This window comes from Oryx dammah, unplaced genomic scaffold (genome assembly GCF_014754425.2).
Source record: "Oryx dammah isolate SB20612 unplaced genomic scaffold, SCBI_Odam_1.1 HiC_scaffold_21, whole genome shotgun sequence".
Taxonomy (NCBI): Eukaryota; Metazoa; Chordata; class Mammalia; order Artiodactyla; family Bovidae; genus Oryx; species Oryx dammah.
Genome location: NW_024070205.1, coordinates 1,339,508 through 1,350,445, shown reverse-complemented (window position 1 = coordinate 1,350,445; position 10,938 = coordinate 1,339,508). Strand labels below are relative to the sequence as shown.

The 10,938-nt window shown below is 65.6% G+C and overlaps 1 protein-coding gene across 2 annotated transcripts in view; it reads right to left on the bottom strand.

Moving 5' to 3' along the window:
- CACNA1S (calcium voltage-gated channel subunit alpha1 S) overlaps positions 1–10,938 on the bottom strand; it is a 55,529-nt gene that overhangs the window by 17,082 nt on the left and 27,509 nt on the right. For both annotated transcript variants that reach the window (XM_040263223.1, XM_040263224.1), the window contains exons 15-28: positions 10,368–10,461; positions 9,735–9,804; positions 9,081–9,213; positions 8,351–8,480; positions 7,897–7,956; positions 6,382–6,488; positions 5,922–6,009; positions 5,563–5,670; positions 3,676–3,728; positions 3,328–3,474; positions 2,728–2,929; positions 2,250–2,408; positions 771–881; positions 212–295 (exon numbers count right to left, since the gene is read on the bottom strand). In XM_040263223.1, coding sequence (XP_040119157.1) covers positions 212–295; positions 771–881; positions 2,250–2,408; positions 2,728–2,929; positions 3,328–3,474; positions 3,676–3,728; positions 5,563–5,670; positions 5,922–6,009; positions 6,382–6,488; positions 7,897–7,956; positions 8,351–8,480; positions 9,081–9,213; positions 9,735–9,804; positions 10,368–10,461 — 1,546 coding nt within the window. The remainder of the gene's footprint in view (positions 1–211; positions 296–770; positions 882–2,249; positions 2,409–2,727; positions 2,930–3,327; positions 3,475–3,675; positions 3,729–5,562; positions 5,671–5,921; positions 6,010–6,381; positions 6,489–7,896; positions 7,957–8,350; positions 8,481–9,080; positions 9,214–9,734; positions 9,805–10,367; positions 10,462–10,938) is intronic.

Genomic DNA, 10,938 nt, shown 5'->3' with positions numbered 1-10,938 from the left:
GGCTCCTGACCACCCCACCCAGGAAGGACGGCTCCTGTCCACTGTGGCGCTTGCCGTGGGCCGCCTGGCACCCTCATTGTGCCTGGACTCTGAGGTGTGGGCTCTGCAGGATCTGCGGTCTGGGGTGCTGGGCTGCACACCAGTGGGTCCCCCACAAGGGTCTGTGGCCTCAGCCCCGCCCCAGCGATGGCCCCGCCCACCCGGTACTCACGTCAATCTCACTGAGGATGACGTCGATGATGCTGCCGATGACGATCAGGAAGTCGAACACGTTCCAGGGGTCCCCAAAATAGCCCTGGGGGAGGGGGTCCCAGGGTGAGCTGTGGATTGCTGGGGGCGGGGGGCACGATGCCACCTCCCAGGGATGCTCCAGGGCCCGTCCTCTGCTCCCTTCCCTCCAGGGCATAAAGCGGTCCAACAGAAAGGCAGCATGCCTGGGAGACTCAGGACTGGGGTCCTGTCCACACAAGGAAGTCTTCCCCCGCCCGGCCCCCTGAAACCCAGTCTGGGGCTGGCGGGCAGGCCTGGCGGGGTGGGGGGGTAGCGTGGACCTGGGGACCAGGACGCTCCCTGGCCCCGGGGCTGCCACTCAGACGCTCAGGGAGCAAAGGGGCCCCGACACACACTGTCCACTCCTGCGGCCAGAACTGAGCGGCCGGCCGGCTCTGAGTGCCCGAGGGCTGCCCGGGAGGACGAGGCCGTGGGGGCCTCCGTGGGAAGGTCGCCCCCTGGCCACACGCGCTCGCCTCTCCCCAGAGCCCAGGACTCACCCTGGCCTTGAATGCCATGAGCTTGAGGACCATCTCCAGCGTGAAGATGACGGTGAAGGCCACGTTGAGGATGTCAGAGATGTGGTTCATTTGCTCCGACTGGTTGTAGTGCTGCGGGGGGCACAGGGAGGGGCTGGGTGGCTCCCCCAGAGCCCCGCCTTCTTCCCCAGCCCCTGCCCCGCTTTCCTTAGTCTCAGAGAACCCGGAGCCTGCTCCGGCCACGGCCAGAATGCTACTGGGCCTCACGGCCACGCCCTCTCCCAGGAAGGACTGCAGGGGAGGAGAGGGTGGCCCGGCCCCGGTCCCACGAGCAGGCCACCCACACACATCTGTTCTGGGAGGCCGGCAGGGGAGCTCTGTGGCCAGCTTCCCGGAGCCACCTAGGTGCAGGACCAGGAGAAAAGCCCCCTGGTTCTAGGTCCCCTGTGCCTGCCGGCTGCCCCCCCGGGACACAGAGGCAGCCCGGAGCAGCGCCCGCAGCCCCCTCGAGTCTCCCCCACGACCCTCCTGAGATCTGTGTCCTCCAGCGTTTCCCAGGAATCTCTCATCCTTTTAAAAATAAAGTTGACAGAAGCCCACTTCTTCCCCGAGACCTTCCCAGGCAGCAGAGGCTCTGGCGCTACCCCCGACCCAGCCCTACCCGTCCTGACTGGGCTGCCGGACCCCTGTTCCTGCCTCGGGCCCCCACGTGAGCCCGGCCCCTCTGCTCTGGACCCCCAGCTCGGGACTCCCTTTCCAGACCCGCCCCACCCGACAGCCTGTGGTCCTTGGGAGTGTGTGTGACTCCCGGGCCAAGGGCCTCGCTGTGCGATTCTATAGATTCACGGGCATGAGAGATCAGATAATTAAGGCTTCATAACCATGCTGCTTGAGGGGTTTCCCTGGTGGCTCAGCGGTAAAGAACCCACCTGCCAACGCAGGAGACACAGGTTCGATCCCTGGGAGGGGAAGATCCCCTGGAGAAGGAGATGGCAACCCACTCTAGTACTCTTGCCTGGGAAATCCCATGGACAGAGGAGCCTGGTGGGCTACAGTCCACGGGGTCCTCAGAGTCGGACATGCCTGAGGGACTGAGCGTGCAGTGATGCTGCTGACTGTGACCTGCCTACCGAGTGTGCTCGTCCCCTCAGACACCTGTGCTGTGAATATTGAACCCAGTTTTCTTGGGACTGGAGCCAACATTCCAACCATCTCCACCACCCAGAAGCGCAAAAACAGGAGGAGAAGGCCCTTCGGGCTTCCCACAGGGCCCACCCCCTGAGCAGCTGCGCCCTTCCCAGAGTGGCTGCGGCCCCGTGCACACCTGAATCACCGCCTTCACACACGGCTGCGTGCCTGGCACCCGGGCCTGCGGCCCGCTCCCCTCTCTGCCCCGCGGGGCACCTCAGCACGAAGGCTGGCACGGAGTGGCTGTCCAGCCGGGGCCCCTCTGCTGGGCTGCCCAGGCCCTGGCCCCGGGGGCCCTGGTCCCGGCCTCACCTGCATGCCCAGGCAGACGGTGTTGAGCATGATGAGGGCGAACATCAGGTACTCGAAGTAGGAGGAGGTGACGACGTACCACACCCCGTACTGGCAGGGGTTCTTGGGGATGTAGCACCGCAGCGGCCGGGCCTTCAGGGCGTACTGCACGCACTGGCGCTGAGACGGCAGCGCCGGGCACGTCAGCGCCGGGCCCCGCCCCGCCCCGGGCCGGAGGGTCCTGCCCTTGGCAGACCAAGCGCGGCTGTGGCCTCTGCCGGGCTGTTCAGGGAAGGGTCCCCCCCAGGCTGTGGTCCCTCTGGAGCCCACAATGCCCGTTTCTAGGGGCTCTGGGCATCACGACGGGTCCACGGGGGCCCCACCCGACCACCGAGTGCCGCTGCGGGTGGGAGATGGGCTGGAGGAGGGCCGTGGGTCACCCCCACCCCAGGGCCCTTTCCCCGGCCCGAGCCTCGTGCCGGCTGCAGGCGCCCAGCACCTGGTTCTTGTCCAGCTCACAGTTCTTGTACTCGGTCTCCCCCTGCTCCTGGAAGGTGACGATGACGAAGCCCACGAAGATGTTCATCATGAAGAAGGCGATGAGGATGATGTAGACGATGAAGAAGACGGCCATCTCCACGCGGTGGTTGTACACGGGGCCCCTGTCCTCCTCGTGCGAGTCGATGGCCTTGTACAGCAGCCTGGGGTGGGCAGAGGACAGAGGTGGGCTGCAGGGGCTAGGCTGAGGCTGAGCCCGGCTAGGAAGGGCGGGCTCCGACCCACCGGCCGTAGGGGGCCGCCTGGACAGTCACCCACCCGTGGAGGAGAACTTAGGACCCTGCCCAGAAAGGCTGGGGCAGGTCGGGGAAGGGGCCTGCCTCCCGTCCCACACGGGGTGCCGTGTCCCCCCCAGTCACTTGGGGGGTGCCTCTGTGGCCAGGGAGGCCCAGTGCCACGCAACCCCGGTCAGGCTGTCCCTGGAGTGAGCCGCCAGCAGCCCGTCCCACACACACGCCGCGAGAGCCCCTGCCACGCCCGCCAGGTGGTTCCCGGGCCTCCCCCGGGCATGGCTGTGTCTCCAGGGTCCCCGCTCACTCACTCAGGCCATCCCTCGAAGGTGGACACGGTGAAGAGGGACATCATGGCTGAAAGCACGTTGTCGAAGTGGAAGGCGTTGTGCACCCACTGGCGGGGGCGCACCTCTATCTGCGTGGGGTCTCCATCTTTGTACACATAGTAGTAGCCCCTGGGGTCGGGGGGCCAGGTCACCACACTGCACGCAGGCCCCCTCCCCACGTCCTCCCAGCCCTGGGCAGTGAGTGTGCTCCGGACCTGGGACCCTCCCCAAGGTCACCCGAGGAAGGGCCTCTGTGAGCCCGAGGAGCTCAGGTTCCCCAGTTCCCCAGCGGAGGGCCGCCCTGCCCCGCACGAGGCCCCCCCTGCACACCTGCACTCCTCCTCCGTCATCTTGGACAAGTCGTTGCAGCTGAAGAACTTCCCCTGTGTCCCAGAGGGAAGGAGGGAGACAGGTTGTCATGGAAACAGGGTGGAAAGATGGGGTGGCAGGGAGGAAGGAGGGCAGGGTCTGGGTCTTCCTCTGCAGGGCGGCCTGGCCGTGGGGCAGGGCCCAGGACTGTCTGTCACACCCTGCTCCCCGCCGGGCAGACAGCAGCGAGGCTGGGCACCGGCTCCCGTGTGATGGCACTGCTGGCACCCAGGCCGGCCTGGGGAAGGGAAGCACGGGCATAGCCCCTGCCCCTCTGCTGGGTCTCCCTGTCACAGAGCAAGGACCAGGGTGCCCTGCCTCCCCACGCCCCCCCGCCCCCACTCAGGCCCTGGGACAGAGCCCAGCTGGGACGGATGAGACCTCTTATCTCCACATGGTGCGGGGGTCCTGGCACACCCACCCCCAGGGCTCAGTGAGTGGGCTCTGTGAGCCCCTCTGCGGATTTCAGCCTGAGCAGCTTCTCCTTTCATCTACCTCACACACTGGGTGCCCATGGAAGGTTTCATTGGGGCAAAAGGAAGTGATTGCCAGTCTGCCTGTGGCTAAATTAAATTTGAACCCACAGATGCTGCTCCAGGTCCCTCGAGGGCCAGGAGAGGGAACTGCCTCCCTAGGCACACAGGACAAGCTGAAGGCCACACCCCTCCCTGTCACCACCTGCCCTGATGTCTCGGAGCAGAAAGTGAGCGTATGTGGGTGAGCGGGACCTGGGACCCTGTTGATAAGAGACTAAGGCACCGGGTGGGTGGAGGGCGGAAGGGCAGCTGCTCCTCGTTCCTGGGGGATCGAGTCGGGGGTGGGGGGGCTCCTATGTGGTGGCCCAGTTGGTGCCAAGGTGAGAATGAGTTGGTCACATTGAGACCCTGCCCTCAGGGGTGCCAGGGTCCCCAGGCTGCAGAGGGCAACGCTGGGCAGAAGGGTGGGGCAGCCTGGCTGGAGCTGGGGGATGGGCTGCACGCAGCCCGCTCTGAGCACTGTTTTGAGACTAAGCTGTCAGTCCCACTGCGCCAGGACAGAAACCCACAGGACTCAGCCCCTAAACGTTCTCCGGGAGCCCCACCCTGACAGCTCTCCCCAAAGCCTGCCCCTGCCCGCAGGGACGACCTGGGGGGGTTTGCTGCGTGGCCCTCTCAAGCCCTAGCAGAGACCTGGACCCAGAGAAATTGCCCTCGAAATGTTAGTTGAATGAATGAAGGATTGTGAGATGAAACTATCGCGTGTCTAAGAGTGACTGAGGTTATATAATCGCGATTGAAAAGATGGTGCTTTGGGGGCGGGAGCAGAGGGTTCTGGAAGGACCCGGAAGGCCGTGAATGCGGATGTGTCCTCGGGGTTGTGTCTGGGTCCCGCACGTAATCTAAAAGCCAGAGGCGTCAGCGGCCAGCTCTGGAAGAGAAACCGGACTGAAGGGCTGGCTGAGTCCCAGACAGGAGTGAATGGCTGAGTTCTCCCAGGAAACAGAACCGGAGGGGGCAGCTCCCATATGGGACACAGCAGACCCCCACCCCCGCCCCGCAGAAGCTCGCGGTGGACACACCGGCGGGCACTCAGCTTGCAGAGGCGGGGTGGGTGAGGGTTAGGGCCAGCCCTGTCCCTGAGGGTGGAGGGGACGACAGCAGGGAGGAAGCTGCTCGGGCCGGCAGACCGGGGCCTCGGGCCGGAGAGCTAGCGAGACAGCGGGGAGCCACCCCTGAGGGTCCGCACTCAGGCTCCTGACAGCGTGCCTTACACCCATGATTCAGGACACCCGCCCTCACAGCCGGCCTCCCTTCGCTTGGGGGGAACGTGGGCCAGCCAGCGCTGGGCGGGGGTGCCGGCGGGGCTCACCTTGAAGAGCTGGACGCCGATGCAGGCAAACATGAACTGCAGGAGGGTGGTGACCAGGACGATGTTCCCGATGGTGCGGATGGCCACGAACACACACTGCACCACGTGCTGCAGGGGCGGCAGCCCCGGGTCGGCACCTGCCCCTTCCCGCCACCCAGCCCCGCCCCGGGGCCGCAAGTGCGGGCCTAGCTGCCTCCCAGCTTGTTGAGGACAGAAGGGGCTCACGGGGACACAGCTGCCCAGGCGCATCCGCACCCCCACTGCGAAAAGGGGGCGGGCCGAGCCGGTGCTGTCTGGGCCAAGTCTGGAGTCAGGCTTGCGGTCCCCTTCCCCCGAGGGACCCTCTGCGCCCCTCTCACCTTCAGGCCTTTGGCTCTGTTGATGGCCCGGAGCGGTCGGAGCACCCTCAGGACCCTCAGGATCTTCACCACGGAGATGGTGCTGGACCTGGGGGCGGCCTGCTCAGCCTCCGCCTGCCCCCAGCTCTCTGCAGCCCCACCTATCTGCCCGGCCCTGCCCCTGAGGCTGCGTGGGTCCCGCCCTGGGACAGAGGGGCCTCGCGCCCTGGGCTGCCTCCCTCCGGAGCAGCCCACAGACCTGCCCTTCCGCTAGACAGGAGCTCACCCGGGCACCAGGGCCGCGTTCCCCACGGGGCTGGGGGCGATCGCCCTCTCTCCACATGCCCTCCTGATCTCCCCCACACACTCTGCCTGCCGAACCTTGTCACCCAGGCCACTTGGTGCCAGCCCAAGGGACCCTGAACGCCATCCCCAGGCAGCTCGGGGCCCACCAAGCCCCGCGGGCGGCCGCCCCACTCACTCGAGCCCCATGGAGATGAGGGACACGGCCACCACCGCCAGGTCCAGGATGTTGAAGTAGTTGCGGCAGAAGGAGCCCTTGTGCAGGAAGGCCCCGTAGGCTGTCATCTAGGGGAGAGGCGGCGCGCTGTGGGCGAGGCGGGGGAGGGGCTGGGGACACGCCCCGGTGGGTGGGGCCTGGGGCACGCCCCCGGTGGGTGGATCTGGGGACACGCCTCCAGTGGGTGGAGCATCGGGCACGCCCCCGGTGGGTGGACCTGGGGACACGCCTCCAGTGGGTGGAGCATCGGGCACGCCCCCTGGTGGGGTGGGGCCCTGGGACATGCCCCTGGTGGGTGGAGCCTGGGAACACGCCCCCTGGTGGGGGCACCTGGGGACACTCCGGGCTGAGTCCTCAGGGCACTGCCCCGTCCTCAGCGCCCGGTTCTGGGAGCGCAGGGACCTCTCTTGGGCAGCGAGGCCACGGGAGCCCCAGGTCTCCTTGTTATGGAAGCCCTGCCCTCTGCCCTGCAGATACAATTCCCCCTCCGCTCCCTCCTCCTCTTCCTCCTCCTCCCTCCTTTTCTTCCTCCTCCTCTCTCCTCCTCTTCCTCCCTGGAAAGTGTCCTAGGCGTGGTTGGGTCAGACTCAACAGCCTGTCAAGCCTGAAGACCTTGCCCGGCGCCAACCCCCACCCCAAACGTGCTGTACCCCAGCCCAGAGGGGCCACTTTCTCCTCTCTGAGCACATGTCAAACATCTCTGTACAATGCATCAGTTACTGTTTCGTCCTGGATTGCCCCACTCTCTCTCTGATGAAGTCCTGTCCAATCTCAAGGCCTAACTCTAACGTCACCACCTCCAAGAAGTCCTCCTGGACTCCAAGGAGCTACCATTTCCCTCTGATCAATTCCTTCAATAAACAGGCTCCTGAATGAAGGGACTGTCCTCCCTTCATACTGCAGCCGGCTCTGGGCCTGCTCCCCTTGCACGGCTCGACCTCTGCCCCCAGACCCCCACCATGATGGTGTGAACCCAGTGTGTCTGCTGTGAGAACAAGAGGGCAGCGGTGTGCTATGGATGTGGGGGCATGGGGTGGGGGGCGTGAGAGGGTAGGGCTGCCAAAAACCCCGCCCAGGGCAACAGCTGCTTCTCTGGGACCCTGGGGGAGCCCTTCCAGTCACTGACAACAAAAGTCTGGGAACGGATCACTGCTCCCATCCGCACTCAGGTGAGCCGAGCCTGGAAGGTGGAAGAAGGTGCCCAAGGCTTCACAGACACGCAGGGCGCTCTGCTGAGAGGCACACGGGCTGCCCACTGACCGTACCCCAGGCCTGCATCCACCTGCCTGCTCGCCGGCTCATGCCAGCTCTGAGCTGAGACCACTCGGCCCCCTGGGTCCTGAGAGCCTGTCCCTGCTGCTCTCCGCCGCCTTCCGGCTTGTCCCTCCTCCCTGCAGCCCAGCCCCCGAGGGAGCACAGCCTGTGTGAGCGGGGACCCCAGCCGGCCCGTGGTGTGGTCTCATGGCCTTTGCTCACCTTGAGGACAATCTCCACAGTGAAGACAGAGGTGAACCCAATGTCAAAATACCCGAGGATCTGGCGGCAGGGCAGGGGTCAGTGAGAGAAGGAGCGGGGCAGGGCCAGCATCATTACCTTCATCACCACACCGCCGTCACCGTCAAGACCACCCCGCCCCACCCCCACCGCCACCCCCCACCACCACCATCACCACACTACCATCACCGTCAAGACCACCACCATCCCTACCATCACCACTGCTAAAAACCAGCACCCAGAGCCTGTCTAGGGCGCATACTGTGACCACACTGTCCAGGAGTGAGTCGGGCAGCTTTGGCCCTCTGGGGACTTAAACTCGAAGCAACTGTGATGCTGGGGGCCACATAGTGGATACAACTGAACGGGGGGGCCTCAGGGTGAGGTGTGGGTGCCTGAGGCCTGGAGTGAGGGGCGCTGAGTTGGCTGCAGTCACCTGGTTCCTCACGGACTCAGCCCGGAGGGGGTCCTCGGCGGCCAGGGCTGCGCTGCTGAGCAGGATGAAGAGCAGGATGAAGTTGGTGAACCATGTGGCGTTGACGACGCGGTGGCACAGGACGCGGACCCTGCGGGCGGGCGGGGGCCAGGAGGCTCTGAGCGGGGCCTTCGGGCGGCCGGGGGGCCAGGAGGCTCTGAGCGGGGCCTTCGGGCCCCAGCAGCCTCCGCCCTGGTCAGTGGAGAAGGTCAGCCTGCATCCAGGTGGTCTCTGCTGGACTTGCCGGGCCCCGCCCCCTTCTGTTGCTCTGCAGCCCCATCCCATCCCTCAACAAGCCCTCCCCCAACACTCCGCCCATCCCATGGCTCCCATCAAAACACAGGGCAGGCTGCTCTCCAGCCTCAGGTCCTGAGGCTGACTGCTGAAACTCCAGAACTGTGGTCTGTTATCTAAAGGTGTCAGACTGAAGCCCGTGAGAACTACAGCCCCACTCTGCTCTCAGGAAGAAACCAACATATCCAGTCCCGCTCAGATGTAAGTAATGCGTGAGGCTTGCATTGGGGGGATGCTGGCACTTTAAATGGGGCAAGAGTTCTGAAGTTAAAGGAATGCCTTTCTCACAGTGTAACTGTAGGCCCAGAGAGTTGGGAGAAGGCAGTCTTCTCGGAGCAGGAAGCAGCCTTCTCTCTGAGACCCCACCACCCTGCCCCACTGCTGAAGGGCCACCCACTTGTTGGTGGGGCTGAAGATGAAGAAGGCACTGGCTTCTGGAATGGGTACCGCCTTCTCCTTCAGCTGCAGCTCAGCCAGTGGACGGGGCCGGGGGCTTATTGGGACCTCAGGCTCGTCTTCCTCATCGTCCCCTGTGGGGAGGGGAGAGAGGCTGGGGTGTCTTCCCATGCTTTGCTGTTCCCTTGGCTCCTGTGCTCTGAACCCAACCGTGAACCCTCAGCAGCCAGGGAGTGACATGCGGCGTGGGGGGCCAGCAGGGTCCAGCCGGGCACCTCCCTTCCCCACAGCACGCTGGCCTGAGAGCTGTCGGCCTCAGGACCTTCCGGAAGTGGGGCCAGGAGCAAGGTCCCAGAGCCTTGCTGCTGCAGCTCCGGTCTCGGGGCTGGATGCACCACCCTGGGGCGGCTCACAGGCTGGGGGCGCAGGGGGCCTGCCCTGTGAGCGGCCGCAGCGCTGGGCCCGGCTCTGCCCTGACTTGCCTGCCAGGCAGGCCCCCACCTCGTGCCGTTGAGGGCAGGAGTCCCGTTGAGACAAACGGACTCTGAACTTCTCTCTCCTGGGGTCGGGTTCCACAAACCCTCATTCGGCGGGGGGAACAGCCAGCACGAGGAGCCACCCCTGCACACCCCGCCCTCGGTCTCAGGACCCTCACCTGGGAAGTCGGCCGAGGGGTAGGGGTCCTTCACCTCGTTGACGCTGGATTCGAACTCGTCGATCTTCAGCTGGAGGGAGGAACATGAGAAAGATGAAAACCAGGGCTGTGGGCCCCACCGGCCGGAGGGCGTGCAGGTGTGAGCTCCCCCGAGCCTCCCTACGGCCTGGAGGTGCTGGTGTCAGTCCTCCCCATCTCACGGAGGGGAAGCCGGGCCCAGAAAGCCGCCGGGACCCCCGCCTGTCTGAGCCTGAGCGCCATACCCCGCGCTTAGTTCTTAGAAGACACAGGAGTCCCCAGGCCAGGACCCCCACCCCCTGCCCCTCTGAACTCTACTTCCTCAGCCCCCAGGCCGGGACAGAATGGCAGGGCTGGAAGCTGGTCTGCACTGCTCCGTGGAGCAGAGTATCGGACGGGCAAGGGGCACGACACAGAGGAAGTCTGCCTCCCCGGTTGGGGTGTGTGCGCCCTCAGCACAAAGGCTTCCCTGCGACGGAGTTGCCCTCGCCGGGCTGGCGCCCAGGCAGACAGCCCCCTGCCCGCAGCGCCCGCTCTAAGGCATGGGCAGAAGAGGGACTCTCAGAGGCCCCTCCCCGCGGCCCCTGAGAGCACCCCACGGGCTGACAGGCTCACCTTGGCGGTGGTGGGGATGCCCTCCCCCTTGGGTTTCTGCTCCAGCTTCTTGGCCACCGTCGCCTTCTCCTCCTCCGACTTGTCCGGGAGACCTCTGAGTTGGAAAACCAAGCAAACCCAAAGTGGAGGCCCTGCTTCCTCCACGGAAGACAACCTCCACCTTTTGGGGTCCAATCAGCCTGAGGGCGCCCCCCCAACCCCACCCAGGGCTCAAGTGGCGGGGTGGGGGGGTCGCCCCGTGGGGGCAGGAGCAGCACGGGCCGAACGCTTCCTCCCCCCGCGATAAGTGAGCAGCGCAGGCGGCCTCAGTGTCAGCCACCCCAGGGCCTGCTGGCTGGTGGGGGGTGGCCGTGGCGCCATCTGGGGTGGCACTGTCTGGGTTCACAGCACAGAGGAGTGCGGTTTGGTCCAGGACGGCTCAGCTCTCCTGTGCAGGGCGCCCTCCCTCCCCTCTCACAGGTCCCTCTCGCTGGGTCACCCACTCACTTGGACATCTTCCTGTCCAGGACGGCTCAGCTCTCCTGTGCAGGGCGCCCTCCCTCCCCTCTCGCAGGTCCCTCTCGCTGGGTCA